The sequence below is a fragment of the Rhinatrema bivittatum genome, chromosome 17 (assembly GCF_901001135.1).
Source record: "Rhinatrema bivittatum chromosome 17, aRhiBiv1.1, whole genome shotgun sequence".
Lineage (NCBI taxonomy): Eukaryota > Metazoa > Chordata > Amphibia > Gymnophiona > Rhinatrematidae > Rhinatrema > Rhinatrema bivittatum.
In genome coordinates this window covers 51399786-51424978 of record NC_042631.1, presented here as the reverse complement: position 1 = coordinate 51424978, position 25193 = coordinate 51399786, and the positions used below count along the sequence as shown (strand labels likewise).

The 25193-nt window shown below is 46.1% G+C and overlaps 1 protein-coding gene across 2 annotated transcripts in view; it reads left to right on the top strand.

The window, feature by feature from the left end:
- The window catches only part of LOC115079276 (USP6 N-terminal-like protein), a 459663-nt gene that overhangs the window by 424629 nt on the left and 9841 nt on the right, over positions 1-25193 (top strand). For both annotated transcript variants that reach the window (XM_029582658.1, XM_029582659.1), the window contains 2 exons: positions 5531-5596; positions 19612-19711. In XM_029582658.1, the coding sequence (XP_029438518.1) occupies positions 5531-5596; positions 19612-19711 (166 nt within the window). The remainder of the gene's footprint in view (positions 1-5530; positions 5597-19611; positions 19712-25193) is intronic.

Below are 25193 nucleotides of genomic sequence, written 5' to 3'. Positions count from 1 at the left end.
TTGTCCAAACAGTAATGAGCTGCAAAGATATGAAGAGAACTCCATGTTGCTGCTTTACATATGTCAAGAATTGGCACTGAACGATAGTGTGCTACTGAGGTTGACATTGCTCTTACTGAATGCGCCTTTACTCGCCCTTGGAGAGGAAGGCCTGCTTTTTCATAGCAAAACTGTATGCAATCTGCTAGCCAATTGGATATAGTATGTTTACCCACTGCTTTTCCCAGTTTGTTTGGATCATAAGATACAAAAAGTTGAGTGGATTTCCTGTGGACTGCAGTACGGTTTAAGTAGAATGCTAGCACATGTTTACAGTCCAAGGTATGCAAGGCCCGTTCCCCTTGGTGAGAATGAGGCCTTGGAAAGAATGTGGGCAAAACTATGGATTGGTTCAAGTGGAATTCCGTAACTACTTTAGGGAGGAATTTTGGATGTGTTCGGAGAACCACTCTGTCATGTAGAAATTTTGTATAAGGTGAGTACGTGACAAGTGCTTGCAACTCACTAACCCTTCTAGCCGATGTGATGGCTATAAGGAAGATAGTTTTCCATGTAAGAAATTTAAGATCACAGGAATTCATGGATTCAAATGGAGAACCCATGAGTCTTGTTAAGACCAAATTCAGGTCCCATTCTGTGACTGGTGGTCGAATTGGTGGTTTAAGGTGAATTAAACCTCTCATAAATCTACTGATAAGAGGATATATGGATATTGGTGTATCTCCCAGCTTGTTATGGTAAGCTGAGATTGCACTTAGGTGTACTCTGACCAATGAAGTCTGGAAAGATGGTCTGAGAGATGGCATAAATAGTCTGAGAGATGGCATAAATAGTCTAAGAGAGAAGTTGTGGGGCAGGAGAAAGGATCAATGTTCTTTTGCGTGCACCACAAAGTAAACTTTTTCCATTTCGACGAATAGTTCTTTCGTGTTGAAGGTTTACGTGAAGCTATAAGCACTTGAGATACATTGGTTGAAAGACTGAATGGTTGTAAAATCAAGCTTTCAACATCCATGCTGTCAAGAATAGGGATTGAAGGTTGGGATGGCACAACCGACTCTGATCCTGAGTTATGAGAGTGGGAGCTACACCCAGGCGAATTGGTTCTCTGATCGAGAGGTCTAGACGTGTGGGAAACCATACTTGTGGAGGCCAATACGGGACTATGAGTATCATGGACCCCTTGTCCTGTTGTAGTTTCACTAGAGTTTTGGTTATGAGCGGTATCGGAGGATACGCGTATAGAAGGCCTGAGTTCCAAGGGCGAGCGAGCAAAGGTGTCCTTGGTTGGCTGGTGTTTCTGTCTGTGCAAGGCGCAGAACTTGTCCACTTTGTGATTCAGGTGTGATGCAAAGAGGTCTATTGTTGGTTGTCCCCAATGTTGAAATATCCTGGTCGCTACTAAGGGATCCAGGGGCCATTCTTGCGGTTGGAATTGACGACTGAGTCGATCCGCCACTACGTTGTGAATGCCTGCCAGATAAGTGGCCCGGAGAAACATGGAGTGTGTCAGGGCCCAATCCCAAATCTGTGCGGCTTCTTGACAAAGGAGATACAAGCCTGTTCCTCCCTGTTTGTTGATGTACCACATGGCTACTGTATTGTCCGTTTGGATCAGAACAGTCCTGTGTGAAAGGCAGTCCTTGAATGCATGCAGCGCATAATGTATAGCTCGAAGTTCCAGGAAATTGATTTGAAACGTTGCTTCGAGTTTGTCCAAGTACCCTGGGTTTGGAGATTGTCTGTGAGCTCCCCAACCTAAGGTGGATGCATCTGTAGTTAAAGTTATCTGTGGGACTAGTTGCTGGAAGGGTAGGCCCTTGCGCAAATTGTCCTTGTTCGCCCACCAAAGTAGAAATGAACGTAGCTGGTGGGTTACTTGAATTGGAGAAGACAGTGGTTGAATGGCTTGGATCCATTGTGATCTTAAAGTCCATTGAGTTACCCTCATGGCTAGTCTTGCCATAGGGGTGACATGAACTGTGGAGGCCATGCGGCCTAGTAAGGTCAAAAACCGATGAGCTGTTGCTTGTTTCTTTGAGTGAAGCAAGTTTGCCAGTAGGGAAAGTGTGTCTGCCCAATCCCCGGGTAGAAAAGCTTTTTAAAGTATGGTGTTCAATTCTGCTCCGATTAATTGAAGCAGGTGAGACGGAATGAGATGGGACTTTTGATAATTGATGAGAAAGCCCAAGGAATGAAATAGAGTAATGGTTCGACTGAGAGAATCTAGAGCTCCTTGTTGAGATTGACTTCTGATGAGCCAGTCATCTAAATAGGGAAAGACATGGACACTTTCCATGTGCAAGTGTGCTGCTATTACTGCCAGACATTTGGTGAATACTCTGGGAGCAGAGGCAAGTCCGAATGGTAGTACTCTGTACTGGAAATGTTGATGACCCACCATGAAGTGCAGATACTTGCGATGAGGAGGGAATATTGGTATGTGAGCGTAAGCGTCTTGAAGATCCAGAGAACAAAGCCAATCTCCTGTTTGAAGAAGTGGAAGCATGGTGCCTAGAGAGACCATCCTGAACTTTTCTTTCTTCAGAAATTTGTTGAGATTTCTGAGGTCTAGTATGGGACGTAGGCCTCCGGTTTTCTTTGGCATGAGGAAATAGCGGGAATAGAATCCTCTGCCCTGCTGAGTCCGGGGCACCGGCTCTACAGCTCTGGCTCTCAGAAGGGTGGATAATTCTACTTGTAATTGAATTATGTGATTTTCGCTTAAGAGGACGAGGTCTCTGAGGAGAATCTCTTGGAGTTGAGAGGAAATTGAGTTGGTAATCTCGAGATATTATTGCAAGTACCCATTGGTCTGTTGTTATTTGTAACCAATGGTTGTAGAAGGAGGATACTCAGCCTCCTACTGGAAGATCTGGTTGAGGATTGAAGAGATGGCTTTGGTCTCTGGAAAAAGCCTCAAAAGCCTGCAGCCGGTCCCGTCTGCGGCAGAGGTTGAGGCCTAGCCGCCCTAGGTTGTCTGGGCTGAGCTCTTTGCTGCAGCCTAGAAGGATCTGCCCCTTGATGCTGGAGGGTAATACCGCCTCTGTCGATAGAAGGGTCATCTAGATTCTTTTCTTGGAGGCCGGCGAGATGACTGGGTAGCAGAATCCTGTGGAACTAACGATACTTGGCGCAGGGTTTCTGTGTGTTCTTTTAATTGTGCTACAGCATCTTGCACTTTAGAACCAAAAAGGTTGTCACCAATACATGGTAAGTCAACTAACTTTTCCTGGACCTCAGTCCTGAGGTCTGAGGCTTTAAGCCATGCCCAACATCTTGCACTTATACCAGAGTCCACTACCCTGGAGGCTGTTTCAAAACCATCCTAAGCGGTTCAGACTTCGTGCTTGCCAGCTTCAAGTCCTTTGTGAATGATTGTTTGGGCTGCTTCCTGATATTGCTGTGGTAATGAAGTTGAAAATTCTTGCATTTGTTTCCACAGATTCCTCTGATATTGAGTCATGTATAACTGATATGATGAAATTCTTGTATTTAACATGGCTCCTTGATAAATTTTCCTACCCAGGAATTGATAAATTTTCCTCCAGGCAAGGATCATAGAATCTATGATCCTTGCCTGGAGGAGTGGAGGAATGCAACCTTATCCTTTTTGATTTCTTTTGTGCGGATTCCACAACCACTGATTGGTTGGAAGTTGTGCTTTTTGGTAGCCGGGAACAGACTGTACCAAATAAGTAGTGTCTACTCTTTTATTGATTGCAGGTACTGAGCATGGGTGCTCCCAGAGTCTATGAGGACTTCATGGACAGGTATGGCTAATACTTGTTTTGGAGGATCCACAAATTGGAGGACCTCCAATGTTTGCTGTCTAGCATCTTCCTCAGTTACCAGGGTGAAGGGTATGGTGTCTGCCATATCCTGAACAAATTTTGAGAAGGATAAATCCTCCGGTGGAGATTTTTTCCTTTGTTCTGGAGGGGAAGGATCTGACATAAATCCTTCAGAGGAAGTGTCTGTATGCCCGTCAACCCATGTATCATATGGATCTTCGTGATGTGGAGACATTGGAGAAGATCTTAGTGGACGAGGAAGTCCAGAAGGACCTGGCTACAGATCATCTATAGATATGCGTCCAGGAATGTCTTCTCGTGGCTTGGATGGAATGGCACCGACGATTTCATCAAATTTCTTTATGAGAAGTTGGTACAGTGCAACTTCAGGGTGTCCTGGAGCCCCAGGTGACATCGGCATCAATGGCATCAGGTCAGGCATCGGCGATGGAATCGACATCAGTATCGATGGTCGCCTCGGTATGGGCTTAGGCTGTGGTGCCAGCATCGGCGGGGTTGTCTGCATCGGCGGAGGCACCAGCTTCGGTGGAACCATTGGCATCGGTTCGGGAACTGGCATCTGTGCAGGCACCGGAATCGACATCTGTTGATCCTTTAAGGCCTGGAGCACCGCTTGACAGATGAAATCTGACAATTCCTGCGTAACAGCTGGTGCAGGCAGAGCAGCTGTACGCGGTGGAGGTGTTGATGTTCCTTCCACAGAGCCTTGTGGAGGTTCGACAACTGGTGCATCTCCATGGGATGAAGGCCTCGGCGACGGAGGTACCGGTGTTTCCTGGATTCTAGGCCGTTTCACAGTCTATTCCTCCGGGGAGAGAAGCGCCTCTGGTATCGATGGGTGTCGGTGCCGATGGCGGTGCTCCGAACGGTGTTCGGTTGCTGACTTCATCGATGCTATCGATGACGTTGGCGATGGATAGTCTCCCGACCCTTCCGGATGACGTTTTTTCAAAATTATGCGTTTTGAGACTCCGGCCGGAGACGATTTAGTCGATGTGGAGGGAGATGGCATTGTCCGATTACAGATGGGACATTTTTAAAATCCCGTTGCCATTTTAACGTCGACAGCCTTCGATGAAATGAGAAGAAATGTGAGAGGAAAAAATTTTACTCAAAGAGTAAAAACGAGACAAAGATTTACTCACCAGCCGGTGGAAACCTGAGAGATCCCGATGTGGGAGAAAATGAATTTGAAATCTGATTTTTAGACAAAAAACTGTAAGGATACTCACAAAGACTCCTGCTCCGCGATGCCTACAGCAGCGCAGAAAAACGAAGACTGAAGAGAGACCCCTGTGGCAGAGAATATCATGGCATGCTAGGCATGCTCAATGGCCTCACAGGGCCAGTCAAAAGTTTCTAGAAACTTTGACAGAAAGTTTTCCGCAATAGGGCTCCATCAATTATGTCACCCATATGTGAGGACTAGCATCCTGCTTGTCCTGGGATAACTCATAATCCTTTCTTTCAGCAGAATCCCCAATAATTTTCCCACCACCGATGTAGTTTCTCCTCTCTGCTCCCCCTCTTGTGAAGTGGAACCACTATGTTAACTCTTGTGTTTATGTAGATTATGCATCCCTATTGTAACTTACCTTGAGCCAACGTTGGTCAAGTGTGCAAAACTAAAATAAAACTAGAAAAATCTTTGCAAGGGATAAGAATTTATTTTGAGTTCCTTATACTAAACTGTGATTCTCTTTTTGCCCCTTCAGGATAAGGAGCAGATGTCCACAGGGATTTACACCACCAAATGGTTCCTGCAGTGCTTCCTGGACCGGGTAAGGACTGCATATCCCCCATACATTACACCGTAAACAGAGCTCTCCTTCCCTTCAGTAATGATCATGGCTGGAAGAGAATAATCCAGAATGACAACAATTTCCAAAGGCTCCAGTCTACTCCTAGCTCTTGCTAACATCATCCAAAGCATTGTAACGGCAGTGTTCCCAAAATGTCTTCTTTCTCCTCCACATTGTTTGCATTTCTGCCTTCTGAGATTTTTTAAATCTTTGTTTAAATTTGAGACCACCTTTTTATTTTCCTGGTCACTTCTTGGAATTGTGGCTGCCTGCAATTACTTCTTACTATTCAGTGCAACTGCAGTATCTGCAGACCTCTCTCAGCCTTTTTGTCTGGCAGATTAAATTTGAAGAAAATAAGTTGCCCCTGGGCCCCCTCCTACCCCTTTTCCCACTATCTCCCACACTGCAAATCCTACCTCCAGCCTTGCAAAGCTCCCAGGCCTCCCAAAATGCAAGCATGCGCTGGCGCGCAATAAAGTCTAACCACATTACTTGGCAGATAAACGTAGAGGGCCTCTGGGAGTGCAGTCAGATGCTCTACGACCTCCTGGCACGTCCTTGGGGCTTGCGAGAATGGGAGGGTGGGATCCAGGAATCCGATGGCCCATGACACTTTTTTAGGGGTTGGTAGGGGGAAATTGAATGCTATGACTTTTTTTTTATTTTGGGGGTGTGGGGGGTTGCTGGATCAGACCTATTAGTCCAGAATGGGGTTTTTTTGGGTTTTTTTGTAACTTAACCAGCTGTATTCAACATGCAACCTTTTTCCCAGATAAATTTAGCAGTCTATATTCAGCAGAATGGCCAAAGTTATCCAGCTTTGTGAATATTCGTCACAAGTTATCCAGCTATTCCTTGTTAATAACTTGCCTGCTCACTAGATTATGGATCATTCCGTTTATTCCGAATCCACTTCTGCTGAACAATATTCTTGAATCAGGCATTCCTGAACATACCCAGATCAGTCCAGAGAAGTGGGTTGTGTATCCCTACCAGCAGATGGAGTCAGAGAGCAAAACTTTGGGCACTGCCATATATACTATAGTGCCACCTGGAGTCCCTCAGTATTTCTCCGACTCCAGCAGACTGGTAGAGATACACCTGCAGTCTTAGTGTTTTTTACTTTGAATTTTTTCAGATTAGATAGATTTTTTTTTTCCTACGGTCGCTTCCTGAGGTGATAGGCACCTTCGTGGGCCATCCCCAGTCGAAGCTGGACGTCCAGGGGGTTAGACACCCCTGTCTGGGTCTCGCCCGTTCCAGCTCGGTGGGGGATGAAGGCCAGGGGCTCCTGGCTTCTCACCTCCGAAGCTGCCTCAGCTGCTTCCTTAACCCCTGCAGAAGGGGAAGATTGGCTCCATAAAGTTAATTAAAAAAAAAAAAAGAACAGTTCTTGCCGGTTTTCCTCAGCTGAGGTGAGGAGTCAGTGCGGGGGGGGGGCCCCTGCTTTTCGGCAGCCGTTCAGGGAGCCTGGCTGTGAATTTCCTCAGCTCCCAGGGCTCTGGGGTGCGTCTAGAGGGAGGAGGTGAGTGTTTTTCTCGGCGGCTCTGTTTTCAGCACGTCTTGCTGCGCTTAGCAGCTCAGCTGTTTCAGTGGGGACCGGAGTGCAATTTTTTTCCCGCGTCACTTGCAGCGAGCGATTTTTCTCGGGCTAGGATTCTCTCCTCATCGCGGACCGCGAGGTGGCACGGCCTTGCTTTTGTGCCTGCGATCCAGGCCGGCAGCCTCCCTTGTGTGTGGGGCACGCGGGCACTTACTTAATCCGGCCTCCCTGTATTAGGCACATTCCTGGGAGATGGAAGGCTCGTCTGAGTCGGCTGCTCCCTCCCGCGGGGAGGCCTCACGCCGCGGATTGAATGAAGAGGTTTCTCCCCCCATTTTAGCCCCAGTGGGGGACTATCTCACTCATGGGGCTGGTGATTCAGCAACACACGATTCCCCGGAGGGGGAGGGGGACCCAGAGGGGTTTTCCCCTGAATTCATTTTGCTGATGCATCAAGCCTTTTTGGCAAGTAAGCATACAGCGTTTAAAAGACGGGCAGCCGGGGGACCGGTCGGAACTGACTGCAAAGCTGGGTCGGAGCATAGAGCCACAGCAGCGTCCGGGAGAGTGCCCTCGTCCGCTTGAAGAAGCCAGAGGGCCACAGGATCCGGCTTCGGGGGCAGGGGCTGCATCAGGATCTAGCGGAGCCGGACCCGATTCCGGATATGGGAGATGTGGATCCAGATGAACCGAATGGTGATGACAACGTCCAGCCTACAGAGGGGACGATCCCAGTGTGGTGCATCTGTTTAAGCGGGATGAGCTGCGACCACTTATCCCCCAGGTATTGGATATTCTGGGCCTGAAGGTTTCCCAAGAAGACTCCGACAACGAAGAGGTCAATCCAGTCCTTGATGGGATCCAGGGCCCCACAACGTCCTTCCCTCTACCTAAGAAGGTAGAGGGTTACCCGCGAGTGGGGTGCTCCAGATCCAGGACCGAAGGTGGGCAGAGCTATGGCAAAACTATATCCTCTGTCGACAGATGTTTTGGACCTCCTGAAGATCCCAAAGGTGGACGCGGCAGTGTCTGTGGTCACAAAGAAGACCACGATTCCGGTAGCTGGGGCGGCCGCTTTGAAGGACATGCAGGACTGCAAGCTGGAGATCCAGTTGAAGTTTTGAAATCTTTGAAATGGGCGCGTTGAGCCTGCGAGTGGCAGTTTGCGCTAGCCTTATGCAGAGGGCGTGACTCTGCTGGGTACAAGATTCTGCTGCCTGTTCTGGGACCGCTGGTGGTGATGCCCTGCGTTCCACTCGATTGGAAGCGGGCATCGCGTATGTGGCAGATGCGCTTTATGATCTGGTGCAGACCTCTGCACGGAGTATGGTGTCCATGGTAGCGGCGCGTTGACTCCCCAGCTTTGAAATTGGGCAGCAGACTTGTCCTCCAAGTCCCAGCTTTGTTATATCGCCCCTTTAAGGGCAAGCTACTTTTCGGAGAGGAACTCGATCAGTTGGTTAAACTGCTCGGGGAGTCTAAGGGCAATAAGTTGCCAGAAGTTAGGAGATCTTCTAAAAAGGTTTCCTCCCCCCCCCCCCCCCCCGGTCTCGCTTTCGGGAGTACTGCCGTTTTCGAACCAGCAGATATTCCACACCTTCTGCTCTTAAGCAAGCTCCGGGACGTCAACAGTCCTTTCGCGGGGGTCGTCGCTCCGGTAGAGACTCTGGACACCTCGGCGCAGGAACCAGTAAATCCTCCCAATGAAGCCACGAGCACCCATTCCGTCGTCGAAGCTGTCAGAGGCAGATTATCCAACTTTTACACGGAATGTGAAAGGATTACCTCAGACCGCTGAGTTCTGGAGGTGATCAGAGACGGCTACGTGCTAGAATTCTCGCACCCAGTTCGGGAGGTTTTTGTGGAGTCCTGCGAGGCCTCTCGCACCAAACACAACGCGGTTTGGGTAACTTTGCAACGTCTTCTCGAGCTGCGAGCGATTGTCCCAGTTCCAGATACGCAGCAGGGATGGGGAAGGTACTCTGTTTACTTTGTGGTTCCCAAGAAGGAGGGCACGTTTTGTCCCATCCTCTATCTTCAAAAGGTGAACCGCTGTCTTCGGATCCCTTGTTTTCGAATGGAAACCCTGAGAACAGTAATGGCTGCTGTGTGGAAAGGGGAGTTTCTAGCCTCCCTGGACCTCACAGAGGCGTACCTACATATTCCCATTCGGCTGGACCACCAGTGGTTTCTGCGTTTCAAAGTCTTGGGACAGCACTTCCAGTTTCATAGAAACATAGAAATGACGGCAGAAGAAGACCAAACGGCCCATCCAGTCTGCCCAGCAAGCTTCACACATTTTTTCTCTCATACTTATCTGTTTCTCTTAGCTCTTGGTTCTATTTACCTTCCTCCCCCACCATTGAAATATCTAGCTTGATTAGTTAGGGGTAGTAGGGGTAGTAACCGCCGCAATAAGCAAGCTACACCCATGCTTATTTGTTTTACCCAGACTATGTTATACAGTCCTTATTGGTTGTTTTTCTTCTCCCCTGCTGTTGAAGCAGGGAGCTATGCTGGAAATGCGTGATGTATCAGTCTTCTCCCATGCCGTTGAAGCAGAGAGCCATGCTGGATATGCATTGAAGGTGAAGCATCAGACACATTTGGTTTGGGGTAGTAACCGCCGTAACAAGCCAGCTACTCCCCGCTTTGTGAGTGCGAACCCTTTTTTCTTCTCCCCTGTCGTTGAAGCAGAGAACTATGCTGTATATGCATTGAAGGTGAAGCATCAGGCTTATTTGGTTTGGGGTAGTAACCGCCGTAACAAGCCAGCTACTCCCCTCTTTGTGAGTGTAAATCCATTTTTCCACATTTCCTCTTGCTGTTGAAGCTTAGAGCGATGTTGGAGTCACAGTAAGCATGTGTATGTTTATTGAATAAGGGTATTGTCTCCAGGCAGTAGCTGTCATTCTGGCGAGTCACCCACTCTTCATTGGCGGCCTCTTGACTTTATGGATCCACAGTGTTTATCCCACGCCCCTTTGAAGTCCTTCACAGTTCTGGTCTTCACCACATCCTCCGGAAGGGCATTCCAGGCGTCCACCACCCTCTCCGTGAAGAAATACTTCCTGACATTGGTTCTGAATCTTCCTCCCTGGAGCTTCAAATCGTGACCCCTGGTTTCGGGCCCTTCCGTTTGGTCTCGCAACAGCTCCTCGGACAATCATCAAGGTGATGGTAGTAGCAGCCTTCCTTCACAAGGAGGGGATTTTAGTCCATCCTTACCTGGACGACTGGCTGATTCACACAAAGTCACGGGAGGACTGCGAGAGATCGGTGTGCATGATGATGGTGACCTTGCAGTCGCTCGGGTGGGTCATCAATATGCAGAAGAGTCACTTGGAACCCACTCAAGAGTTGATTTACTTGGAAGCCCAATTCGACACCTTGTGCGGCAAGGTGTTTCTGGCGGCGGACTGGGTGACAAAGTTGCAAGACCAGATCCATTCTCTCCTTCAGAGGACGACTCCCACAGTGTGGCATCATCTGCAAGTTCTGGGGTCCATGGCTTCCACCTTGGATTTGATGCCGTAGGCGTTCGCTCACTTACGACCGTTGCAGCGTGCGCTTTTATCTCGATGGAGTCCGGTTTCCGAACAATTCCACCTACCAATGCCGTTGCTTGCAGAGTCAGTCTGTCGTGGTGGCTCTCGCTTGCCAATCTGGCACGGGGGTGGACTTGGAAACCCCGAATTGGCTGATAATCTCCACAGATGCCAGCCTATCTGGTTGGGGAGCAGGCTTACTGAGTTTTTTTCTTTTTCTGCTGTTTGCACGGAGCTCCGTTTTTTGCAGATATGGTTGAGGGAGCAGTTTCCTAGTTGTTGGTTCGGTTTATGTAATTTCTAAGGACAAAGAAGGGTTCCGTTTAGTTGGGTTCCCGTCGTCCGTTAGTTATGTTAGTTCGGTGCATGTGAGCTTGGGTACAAGTCAATACTGAGGGACTGCAGGTGGCACTATAGTATATATGGCAGTGGCCAAAGTTTTGCTCTCTGACTTCATCTGCTGGTAGGGATACACAACTCACTTCTCTGGACTGATCTGTGGTATTACAGGAACGAAAATTAGCAGGTAAGAGCCAATTTTCATTTACACAAATATAACATAGCATAACATAGTTCATCTACTGTAATTCCACCTTCTACATAGGACTGTTATCCCTTTATCAGGAAAATATGGCTTGACTTCATCAACAACTATTTTACCAATATACCAGCTTCTGTTTGGAAAGAATAAAGTGCTAGTGAGGTATTGAAGATTCTTTTAGTGGCAGCTTTACCTCCTGAATTCTGTATCCACATTCTTTGATGTAAGCCTTTGTTTTTCTCCCCACTTCATGTACCTTGATTAAATTGTTTTGTATCTCCAAGTTCTGATCTAATTAACCCATCAAAAGTTATGGGCCCAGAGCAAGAAAGATAACTGTTTAATTACCCACCCATATTATGTGAACAAAGGAAGGAAGCTAAAAAAAAAAAAATAGAAATAGAAAGTATACAGACAACTACTACAGGAGAAAAGGCTTGAGCAACAAGTAACCCCAGACATAGTAACTCAGTCAATCAGCATCAGGCTCAATAAATGTGACTCCAAACCTAAATTCTAATAATTATATTAATTGGAAGTTCCGTATCACATCAGCACTTGCTGCCAGGAAGTTGCTGCCATATCTATCAATGAAAAAGAAAACACAGCTAGCTACCTGATTCGTTAATTAATTTGATTTGATAATCATTTCAAAAAACTGCATCAACACTGTCAACATACATGAAGGCAATACAAGAACTTTCCCAACTGAAACTCTCTAAACACAAAAAAAATTGAAATCATGTGATTAAGGAGGAGCTCCTGTACAGTAAAACCACCACTGCTGGACCTTTTAACATTATACCCTCAGATCAAGTACGGGACCTTAGGAATACAGATCGATGAGAACTTGACAATGAAAAAGCATCAAGCTGAGAATATTGCATTGATTGAAACCTTTACTAACCTTACAAGACTTCCACACTGATTTACAAACATTAATATTTTCAAACATAGATTACTGTAACTCCCTATTACTAGGCCTACCTTCAGGACTATTAAAACCTCTACAGATATTACAAAATGTCTCAGTAAGACTTTTATTAGGGGAAAGAAAATTCAAACACATCACCCCCTCGCTGATTGCACTTCACCAGCTACCAGTTCAGTCAAGAATTCATTATAAAGTATTAATAATAATTTTTAATACCATCAACAACATAAATCCCTACTTAATAGGAGTGATACTTCAACCATACACACTGCAGCGAACATTAAGATCACAAAACAAAGGACTATTAACTGTGCCTACAACGCGGAATACACAACTAACACAAATAAGAGACCAAATGTTTTCCATATCGGGTCCCAAGTTGTGGAATTCGCTACCAGAGTCATTACGTCTGATAACAGAAAGAAAGAGTTTCAAACGTGAACTAAAGACATGGCTCTTCAAAAATGTATATGATTTAACTTTAATCACCAATATGCAGATAACTTCACTATCAAAAATCTTAGATATTGTCAGTAGAATGAACAAAGGCAATCAGCTAGGTAAAGTGTAATATGACAACTTGCTAATACATGAAGGTCATTAAAATGTTTTACAGATTAATGTCCTGGCATATAATTAACTTGTATCTGATGTTGTGTTGACCTAGAAAATGTATTGTTGTATAGACCTAACTTATGAATATTGACCTAGAATATGAATGTTGCTTTTGTAAACCGTTGTGATCTTATTTTGGAATGACGGTATATAAAATGCCTAAATAAATAAATGCAGTATAGTCAAAATGGTACGGCTTACAGCAGCATGTATGATGGAATAGAAAGTGGAGGAGCTGCAGTCTTAGAAACAGAGAAGCAAATGTTCAAATCCCATGTTCTTGTGACCTTGGGCAAGTCATCTCACTCTCCAATGTCTCAGGTTACAAAACGAGGGCCTCATTTAATAAGTGTTTTCCCCATAGACATGGATTGGAAGAAAAGCCTGAATAAATCAGGCCCTTAGATTATTAGCCACCTAGGGACAGGGAAATTATTTTGGTTCCTTGAGCTACCCCTGAAGAGGTGTGAGCTAAAAAAAAAACAGAATTTGATCTATTGGCAAACTTTATTACCACAAAAGAAATTTGGGACAATCTCACAGCACGATATGATGATCAAGCTGATCTAATGAAAACTGACACTGAAGGTGACATCTTACATCTCGCAATTAGCAAAGGTGAGCACTGGGAGGCATACGTTTGCAGAGCTAAAAAACTCATAGAAAAGGCAAAAAGTCTGAGTGTACAATTAACCAATCAAAAACATATCTGACATCTCATCAGGGGATTGCTATTCCAATAACGCAAGAACTTTTTGATGTGATTTTCAGAAAGCATTTGGTAAAGTACCTCATGTCAGACTCGAGGAAATTAAAAATTCGTAGGATAGGAGGCAATGTTAAAAGATAGAAAACAGAAAGTAGGGCTAAATGGTCTGTTTTCTCTATGGAGAAAGGTGAATCGTGGAGTGCTCCAGATATCTGTACTGGAACTTCTGCTTTTTAACATATTTATAAATGACCTAGAGATAGGAACAACGAGTGAGGTGATCAAATTTGCAGATGACACAAAATTATTCAAAGTTTGTGAGAAATTGCAAGAGGAGCTTGTGAGACTGGGAGACTGGGTATGCAAATGGCAGATGACATTTAATATGAACAAGAGCAAAGTGATGCATGTAGGGAAGTGCAATCCACATTATAGCTACACAGTTGGGAATTACCACCCAGGAAAAGGATCTATTGGGGATAATATTTTGAAATCCTCTGCTTAATGTGTGGCAGAGGCCAAGAAAGCAAATGTAATGCTAGGAATTATTAGGAAAGGAATGGAGAATAAAACAGAAAATATCATTGTTATGCCCGTCGGTCGCAGACGGCTGCGACCGTGCCTACTTACATCCTGCACTGTTTTCCTGCCCTCTCCGGGTCTGCTCACGGTGCAGGCTAGGCTCCACCACCGCATTCTCCATGGTTCCTCATGGCGGCCGAAATGCCATCGCCACCCACGTCAACTTCGGGCCTTCCTTAGCCCTCCTTTGAAGCCTCTTCGGTGGGAATCTCGGGGGCATCCCTGATTGATGATGTCATCGGATCAAGGTACTTAAGCTCCACCTTCGCCCCCAGCTAGGCGACTTGGCAACAAGTTCCGTACATCTCTATAAGCTCCTGTCTCAGACTACTTGGACCTGGACTCTGTCTGGTACTCGCTCCTCGGGGGCCAGTGTGTGCACTCTATGGGGACTCTGTCTCCTGGCCTCCCCCGCTCCTCAGGGCTGTCCCTGGAACACCTTTGCTACTCGGGAGTTCTATCTTAGTGCTTCCCCACTCTTCGAGGTCGTGCCTACGTGCCGTACAAGAGACAGTCAGCGCTTCCCCGCTCCTCGGGGCTGTTCTTTCATGCCATACTGAAACTGTTCATGCTTCCCGCGCCTCAGGGTTGAGCATACATCATCACTGGAGACATAACGCGGGCTTCCCTGCTCCGCGGATTGGCCTACGTCATTGCATCAGCACCTCCTTCGCTGAGCAGCTCCGCCCCTCGGGGTTGCCTCTCCGGAATACCTCCTGCACGGCCAGTCTCGCGCCTCCCGGTCTGCGGCCTGCCTCCTCGGGATCTCTGCTCAGGTATTATCTCCAACCTGTCTACCCACTGTGGGAATCCCTCCTGGCTCCTTGGGACTTCTCCACAGCCTCACCCAGAACTCCCTGCCATGCCTGACCTCGCCTCCTTATGGTGTGGACCTGTGGGGCTCCTCCCCACAGATGTTAACAACTCTCATCTTGGGCCAAGGGTCCACATACCCACAAACCATAACAGATTGCCAAGTCCATGGACCTGGCAGAAGTCTCGACCCTCCAGGCCATTCCTGGCCTGGCACAAAGGATCAGCGAACAGCAAAAATTCTTGGAGTCTCTGGCAGCAGCCATAGACAACCTGAGCTCTCGTTTAGACACTTCCATGACTGCCACTACAATGTCTATCAAGCTCAATGCCTCCACCTCTATGCCAGCTCCTCGGCTAACCGTGCCCTTGCTGGCACCCCCACGCTTTTCAGGGAACCCTCTCATGTGCAGGGGTTTCTTGAACCAATGCAATATGCACTTCTGCTTGCAACCAGCTTATTTCCCAGACGCGATCACCAAGGCCACAAACATCCTGGCTCTTTTGGATGGCAAGGCCTTGGCCTGGGCGTCACCTCTCTGGGAGTGAGCAGACCTGGTCCTTCAGGACCTTCCAGGATTCCTGGTCCTGTTTCAGTCAGACTTCAAAGACCCTGGTCGACGAACCATTTCCGGGTCATCTCTTCATCTCCAACAAGGCTCTCGCCCATTAACGGACTACATTATTGAATTCCGAACCCTCGCTTTGGAATTACATTGGGACTCCGACTACCTGCGTTCCATCTTTCTTGAAGGTTTGCGTCCTCTGATTAAAGACGAGTTGGCGGCTCGTGAATTGCCCTCCTTCTTGGACTCTTTGATTGACCTCACTGGGCGTATCGACCTTCAGCTACAAGAATGCTCTCTAGATGTGGCCAGAAGTCTGCACCAGGCCCATTTCGAGCTCGGCGTGCTTCTCCTCCTAGAGCGAACACTCCGCAGAATCCAGCAGAGGAGGAACCCTTGCAGATGGGTAGGTATAAAATTTCTCCTAAGGAACGATGCCGTCAACAGCAATCCGGCCTCTGCCTGTACTGCAGCCAGCCCAGACATGCCATTGCCTCGTGTCCTGTCTGTCCTGGAAACTCACGGGCCTAGGTTCTGACTTCACCGTCTCCTCCACTGACTGTGCTTGTCCTCAGCTTGTTACAGGCAGGCTGGTGTCAGCATGAAGGTATATTATAAGTGGCATCAGCATACCTCTGTCTCCATCTGCTGGTTGTTGTGCATAACCCCACTAGTCTTGCCTGGTCTGACTGTATTAAAGGAAAGGAAATTATCAAGTAAGAAGTAATTTCACTGTGCTGGGCCACAATGTGCATACTTTTACTTAAAGTTTTGTGGAGGCGTTCTCAGGGCAGGGTTAGGTCAGGGATGATGACAAAACACATTGTTTTGCATTTTCAAAACTATGCAGGAAAAAGTATCTGCAAACAAAGGTGCAAATCTCTGTGGGTCCTTGATTTGTCTGCAGTTTTGTACTTACGTACATCCCTGACATTTGCAAATTGGTGCAAAGCCTGCAGATAAAAGTACCCACAGTCTCTGCATCAAAATGCATAGCTTTGGAAACAGCCCCCAGAAAATCTTGTAATATGGGCATCACATCAGAAATGACTTCCAGCAGTTCAAAATCAGTCTTTGGTCCATTAATGTATCCAATTTATTTACATTAGCAGACTATACAAAAGGTTGATGAATGTGAAAAACATCCTGCTGAATAGAATGGCAATACATTATCCCTCCTTCTACCCCATCTTTACCCACTGCTCTTATATATAACAGATTCCTCCTTTATAACCTCTTGAATCAAGCATACATTCCCAGTTAAGGCCCTAGCATTTAAAAGAGCCTTTTTCCAAATCACAGTGTCCTCTTAGGTTCTCATGATCAATGTTACGCATAATGGGCTGAATTTTCAAAGTAGTTTCCATAAATAACACCCAGTTTTATGCTTTTAATAACTTTTATAAGATTGTCAGAGACTCTGCACATAAAATTACACATGTAACCAGATTTTGTGCACACTGGGGAGAGGCGTTACACGTGAAGTTGGGGCAGAGCTGAGACTTGGCCGCATGCTTTTGCATTTTTAAATCTCTGGTATAGTCACACAAGGGTCAAAAAACTAACTACCTCTTCCTTACTGTAATACATAAATACTGATGGGGAAAGCTATTCTGGATGCTCTTTGATGTTTAAGTCCATCCCTGAGGAAGCCCTTAAGATAAAACGGGTGAAACGAAGATCTTTGTTGGACATTAGGACTGACATCAGTGTTTTTCAAAATCTTTAAAATTTAGAAGTCATACTATAAGATATAGATATTATAAATATTATTTATTTATTTATTTATTTAACGTTTCTTTTATACCGATGACCGTTCGCACATCGCATCGGTTTACAGTGAACACAAACCATTGGGCAGAGCCCTTACATAAAACAGATAATGTAGTGAACTAGGTAACATATAAATAATGTTTTGGAGGAGCCCTTACATAAAACAAACATCCATGATTAGATGCCATGGGTATATGTTAAGTAATTGAACTATAACAATAACTATATACAAACTTAGTGCGCAGTACAAAATCGATGGGCAAAAAGGCGTTCATACCAGGATATCAACGTAACATTCGAAGAGTAACATACCTAGGGGGGATTTATGTAATAGGGGGTGTAGTGGAGTAAGCCTGCTGGAAGAGCCAGGTTTTAAGTAATATTAATATTAATATTTAAGAAATATTAGAATTTCTTATGTCATTGATGAATATTGGATATTGGTTTTATATGTGTGTGTATGTGTGATGGATGAGTGTGCTAGAGAGAATTTTAATGTTAGATAGGTAATTGGGGTGTACATTAATAAATGCAATTAACTGTTTGATATGTCCTCTTCTTGTGTACATTGTGTTTTGCATTTTTAAAAGCATTTGCATAAGTTCACCTACACAAGTTATGCTCTCGATCAAGCAGGCGTAACTTAGTGCAGTTGAATTTGTGCACATACCAGCTCACTTACACAGGAATTTTCAAAGTGAATTTATGCACAGAAGTTCACTTTGAAATTCAGGGTAAGTTATATGCAAACTTTACACTAGCCTGCACAGCTATTACCCTCAATGAGGGCAACTTTCAAAAGCTATTTGCCCAGGTAAAATGGCTTTCTTGAAAATTACCCACCCTGTATGTAGGTAAAACTTGCCTACTTTGATCTGCATTTTCTTGGAGGTGTTTCCAGGGTGGAGTTAGGCCAGGGGAGGCAACAACACACATAGTTTTGGCCAGAGAAGGTACTCACATGATACTTTTACCTTGAGAATAGGTGAGTATGTGAGTACTTTGCACCTACCCACATAGTTTTGAAAATTGGCCCCAAAAGGACAGACAAAATCCGTTTTCCCTTTCCTGTAACCACATTAGTGAATAATTCTCCAAAACATTTGGAAATCAATATTCAAAGGATTTTTCTGGTTAGCTTTTGGAGTTGGCCAACTAAAGCCAAGTTTCAATTATTTACCCCCACCGAGCAGATAAATTGTATGCACACAGCTCAGTGTACACACAAACTTTTTCTGGATAAAAAAGAGGTAGCACTGGAGGTATTTCAGGGATTGGGCTAAACTTTAGCCAGCATGCACAAATAGGGGCAGATTTTCAAAGGGGTATGCGCGTAAGATATGCGCGTACCCCCCGAAAACCTGCCCCAAGCTCCCCCTGCATGCGCTGAGCCTATGTTGAATAGGCTCGGCGGCGCACACAAGCCCCGAGACGCGCGTAAGTCCCAGGGCCTTCCTGGGGGGCGTTTCGGGGGTGTGTTGCGGCGGCACGTAATTCGGGGGGTGGGGCCGCGGGCGTGGTTCCATTTTGGGGGCGTGGCCGAGCCTCCGAAACAGCTCCCGGGCCGGGGAATTGCACGCCGGCCAGCCTGCCTCTGGCAGGCGTAACTTTTAAAGCAAAGGTGGGAGGGGTTTAGATAGGGCTGGGGGGGTGGGTTAGGGAGGGGAAGGTGCGGGGGGGGTGGGAGGGAACGGAAGCAGGCTGCACGGCTCGGCACGCGCAGGCTGCAGATTTTGGGCAGCCTTGCGCGCGCCGACCCTGGATTTTAAAGGATACGGGCGGCTACGCGCGTATCTATTAAAATACGGCGTACTTTTGTTTGCGTGGGCATACTTTTATAAAATCTACCCCATATTGAATATTGTCTGGTTAAATTTATTAAGGTTCATGAAGGTTTCAGTAAGGACCAACCCCCTTAGGTTACCCCTTTGGTTACCCACCAGAATTGCTGGGCTGCTGCTGCCACATTAGCAGGGGTGGATCTTGTCTTCAGTAGTGCCACTGGGCTGGTGTTGCAGGAACTGAGCAAGCAGGGTCCAGGACTTCAGGTAAACACACTCCAGTCTTCTTTTAAAAACACTGTGCCATCTTTTCTAGGGCAGACTCGATGGGCCTCATGTTTGGGTAATTGCCAGGTTCTTGTGGCCTGGTTTGGCCTCTGTTGGAAACAGGATGCTGGGCTTGATGGACCCTTGGTCTGACCCAGCATGGCAGTTTCTTATGTTCTTATGGTTCTTATCTGCTGTCATAGTCTATGAAGGTGATGGGAAGCATATATATTGTTTTCATTGGTCACAGCCTGATGGTCAGATAACCTACACTTTGTATATTCTGCCAAATACAGTAGTGTCATCTCTGTTCTCACAGACTCCATTCACCCTCACGCTGCGACTATGGGATATCTATGTCCTGGAAGGGGAGCGTGTGCTGACTGCCATGGCCTACACTATCCTGAAACTGCACAAAAGTAAGATTAGCATATTGTGGGGAGAAGGGAGGGAGGCTGCTATTATACTGCATCCTGAGACCTGGGAATAAGATCAGAGCTGTAGAAAGTTTGAGAAACTCATCACTGTCAGTATCCTTATGCTTCAAGAGTTAATAGTAGTATTGAACATGAAATGCAAGATCCTGAGACTGGATATATGGATGTATGAATATGGGATGTGTTGCAGGGCTTATTAAAAGCCTGACTGTATTAGCAGCTTATATTCAGATAATCTGACATTTATATAGAAGAATTTGTATCCCACATAAATCTGGCATTCAAGGCAGAGAAAAATAAAACATATATAAAACAAAAATAAATAAAATATACAAAATTATTTCTCTCTATATTTCTGTATATAGATACATAAAATACCTATGTCAACATTCAAAGCCTTTATACAGTAACATTTTGAGGGATGCATACGAAAACCAAGATTTATTTTTTTTAAATGTATATGCTGCATCTAAAATTCTGAGCGACTCACAATAAAACATGCATAATGATTACAACTTACAATGGGGTAGATTTTATAAATGTACGCACGGGCGTACTTTTGTTCGTGCACCAGGCGCGAACAAAAGTACGCTGGATTTTATAAGATACGCGTGTAGCCGCACGTATCTTATAAAATCCGGGGTCGGCGCACGCAAGGGGGTGCACATTTGTGCAACCTGCGCACGCCGAGCCCAGCGCGCGCTGCCAGCCCCGGGATTTACGTGCGTCCCGGGGCTTGCGCTCGCCGCTGAGTCTATGCAAAATAGGCTCGGCGCGCACAGGGGGGGTTTGGGGTAGGTTTTTGGGGGGTACGCGCGTATCGTACGCGCGTACCCCTTTGAAAATCTACCCCAATATGCATAGTTGCCTCAACAAATGACGACATACGCTGCAAAACTAATAATAAAATAAATCATGATCAAAGATAAGTATAAAACAACAAAAATAAACAAAATAATAAAACTGACTTCTGCTTTCATTACTGAAGTAAACTAGGGTAAAAAAAAATGCCAGTTTGAACAAGTGCATTTTAAATTGTTTCTTGAAAATCTTAGAATATTCCTGCTTGCGTAATGTTAATGGTAATTCATTCCACAACTCTGCTCATGCAACAGTAATTTGTCTTGACAGTCTGCAAGCCGTATGATTTTATGGTTAGGAATAATATCTAAAACATTGACCTTCAGATCTTGAGTTTCTAATAGGCCAATGAATTTTTAACAAAGTATTGAGACATGCAGAAGAATCATGGCTTAGCGCATTGTGAATCAATACCAGGAACTTATATTGAATTCTATATTCATTTGGTAGCCAGTGCAGTGACTTTAAAACCAGAGAGAAGTGATCGAACTTTGAAGTACCGGTTAAGACCCTTGCAGCAGAGTTTTGAATCATCTGCATGGATCATAGGACATATTTAGGAAATCCTAAAACTAGAGAATTGCAATAATCTACATTTGAAAATAGCAAAATCTGTAATACCACTCAAAAGTTAGAAAAATCAAGATAAGGATGTTACAAAGATTAAACCTTAACTTCCAATAGAATATCTTCACTAGTGATTTAATGTGCGATGTAAACAATAATTTAGAGTTATCAGTTCTCCAAGGTTTCGTACTTCGTCAACAAAGGGAATTTGAACACTTTCGATCCGATACAGTATTCAATAAGGGGTAATAGCGCATCGAAAACGCGCGGCCAACCCCCCCGAAAATCTCATTTCCTAGCGTGTAGCAGATGGACTCAAAACAAATGGGTATAGTGTGCTCGTGCTAGCAGTTGGAGACGGATCTGACGTCAGCACGGGTACATATACCCCCACAGGAAGTGCCGCAAATCAGTAATTTCCGTCTCCAAAGCAGTTTGGAGCTACCTCACGCTCGCTGAGCATGTTTCCAAATTCTAACGACTAAATTTCTAGAAGAAACCTATTGAAGTCAAGCCCCGCACTCCTGCGGTGATACCTGGCGGTCACTCACCCAGTTGAGTTTCCCGAGCTGACTTCCGTGGTCCCTTGGAGGTAAGAGCCTCGGACCGGTGGCCGGTTCGCGGCAGGGACCTAGCCCCCGAGTGAGAAGGGCTCGGGCGTGGCTTGGGCCCCGAGCAAGACGAGTTCGGGTGCGGCCTGGAGGCAGCCTCGGTCCCGGCGTGGACTTGGCCCCCGAGCGAGACGAGTTCGGGACCAGCCTAGAGGCAGCGGGCGCACTTCCTTATGCGCGGCGGTTGAAGGTACTCTCCCCCACAGCCGGAGACCGCCCGGGTCGCAGCCGGGAAGCGCCGAAGATAAGGTAAGGCGTATATCTTTACTTGGTCTCCGAGGAAGTGTGGATTCGCTGGGCCTGCCTACGAGGCAGCACGCCAAGGAGGTCGCCATTTTTGCCTGCCTACTCATCTTCGCCGATGAGCGCACGTTGCTAAGCTAAGCGCCCGCGATAGGCGCATGTTGTTAGCGCACGCGTTAGGCGCATGTTGTTAGCGCACATTGTAAGCCGCCCGTGTATAGGCGCATGTATGTAAGCCGCCCGTGTATAGGCGCACATTTATAAGCCGCCCGGGTATAGGCGCACGTTTATAAGACGCCCGTGGATAGGCGCACATTGATAGGACGCCCGTGGATAGGCGCACGTTTATAAGATGCACGTGGATAGGTGCACATTGATAGGACGCCCGTGGATAGGCGCACATTGATAAGACGCCCGTAGTTAGGCGCACATTAATAAGACGCCCGTGGATAGGCGCACATCTATAAAACGCCCGTTCTAGGCGCATGCTGTTACGCGCACTTGTTAAGCACACATCATTGGGCGATACCGAATTTCAGGCAAATGGAGCATAAGAGAGCCCATGCGGCCGCAGAGCCGGCACCTCCAGAATCTGGCATGAAAGCTCTAAGCCTCTGCTCAGCATGCAACCTCAGAGCCACACAGAGCGAGGAAGCAGACTCACTATGTGCCCAATGTGAGGAGGCCATGGGAGTCCCAGGACAGGACCGGCCCCAGCCCAGCGGTTCCTCAGGGAGCACATCGGACTTAGCGGGCCGCGGCGAGCAACCAGGGAACCTGAGAGACCTGGTGCCCCTACGGCCAGATCCGGCTTCGCTTTCCTGGGTGGAATTATTCAAAGGGATTCACGCCTTTGTCCAGATGCAGTCTGCTCCTTGAATGGGTCTTTCCGTCCCGGTTGATCCAGTCCCTGGACCCTCGAGACCTAGGCGCAGCCACTCACCACCCGATAGCCCCGCTTATGGGGATGCGGATTGCTCCCAGGACAGTGAGGAGCCCCCCGAGGAGGGTGAACTTCCCTCGGAGATAGAGCCATATCAGACCATGAGGCGCTTCTTTCAGAAAGAGGATCTTTCCGGCCTGGTCTCGCAATGCCTATCGGAGCTGGCCATTCCGGGCCAGGATACCCCAGGGGACCTTAAATGAACCCCCTGTTAGAGGGCCTGCGCCAACCGGCTCACCATTTTCCCCTCCTACAGGCAGCACAGCAGCTAATCGATCTGGAATGGAAGGCACCGGAGGCCTCATTTAAAGGGGGTCGGGCCTTGGCAGGCATAAGAACATAAGAACATGCCATACTGGGTCAGACCAAGGGTCCATCAAGCCCAGCATCCTGTTTCCAACAGTGGCCAATCCAGGCCATAAGAACCTGGCAAGTACCCAAAAACTAAGTCTATTCCATGTAACCATTGCTAATGGCAGTGGCTATTCTCTAAGTGAACTTAATAGCAGGTAATGGACTTCTCCTCCAAGAACTTATCCAATCCTTTTTTAAACACAGCTATACTAACTGCACTAACCACATTCTCTGGCAACAAATTCCAGAGTTTAATTGTGCGTTGAGTAAAAAAGAACTTTCTCCGATTAGTTTTAAATGTGCCCCATGCTAACTTCATGGAGTGCCCCCTAGTCTTTCTACTAACCGAAAGAGTAAATAACCGATACACATCTACCCGTTCTAGACCTCTCATGATTTTAAACACCTCTATCATATCCCCCCTCAGTCGTCTTTTCTCCAAGCTGAAAAGTCCTAACCTCTTTAGTCTTTCCTCTTAGGGGAGTTGTTCCATTCCCCTTATCATTTTGGTAGCCCTTCTCTGTACCTTCTCCATCGCAATTATATCTTTTTTGAAGCAGATCTGTGAGGCAAGACTTGCCTTGGGTAAAGCCATGCTGACTTTGTTCCATTAAACCATGTCTTTCTATATATTCTGTGATTTTGATGTTTAGAACACTTTCCACTATTTTTCCTGGCACTGAAGTCAGGCTAACTGGTCTGTAGTTTCCCGGATCGCCCCTGGAGCCCTTTTTAAATATTGGGGTTACATTTGCTATCCTCCAGTCTTCAGGTACAATGGATGATTTTAATGATAAGTTACAAATTTTTACTAATAGGTCTGAAATTTCATTTTTTAGTTCCTTCAGAACTCTGGGGTGTATACCATCCGGTACAAAAAAATGTAATCTTTGCTTTCTGCATCAGTGAGAAATCTGGGACTGATATGCATATGCAGAACACAGTTTTTCAGTACAGACAAACTCTCGTGCATTTCACTGTCAACCTCAGAAAGTTCTGACCTCTTCTGGAGTTTATTTAGAGCAGAGTTAGGAAATTTCCCCTTTCAACTCATCATACAAAAAATATATTCAAATTCTGTATCCCCATAATAATAATACTTCAAAATCCCTTCCCTGCCAGCCATTTTTTCAAATAACATGAAAACCTGCTAAAAAGACATGTAGAAATTATACAGCCTACCAGCCATACCATAAGAATACTAACACCCAGGACATGAACAGCAACAATCTTACCTGTGAAAAACTAGACTCCAAATATAGAACCCAGTATACTTACTATTGGAAAACAAAGGAAACCAGACTGCTCTAGATTCCTACCCAGAATCTACATCCTAGTTAGCAGAATCCCTCATCTCTATCAAACATGCAGAATGCTGACTTTTATCTAATACAGACTAAAAGACCATAAATTATAAACAAGCATGCAGTGAAAAACTGAAACTCCAAGGAGGGGGAGGATACAGCATGCCTGCAACATTTCTGGCTTGGATTGGTGGTGGCCGTGATTGCCAGGGTTGAGGGAAAAGCAGCAATAGGGAGCGGTAAAGAGGAATTTTAAGTAGCTGCTCCTTACTCTGCACTCTCCTCAAGCAGCAAGCACCTGTGGCTATTATAGAAAGCATAGGCTTGCTATGTCAAATTTCTGGTGACACTTCCGACCCTTGGTGACAGACAGTGTGTCCTGTCACGCTGGTTGAGAACCACTGGGGTAGAGAATATTGCCTTTTATTCTAAACAAGCACAGACAGTTTCAATGGATCTGCATATTAGAGAGATACAATTGAAGATCCTCCACAAAATTAGGCTTTATGGGATGGGATTAATGGAATCTGGTATTTGTACTAAATGTAAGACTGATAAAAGTACTTGTATTCTTGGTTTCT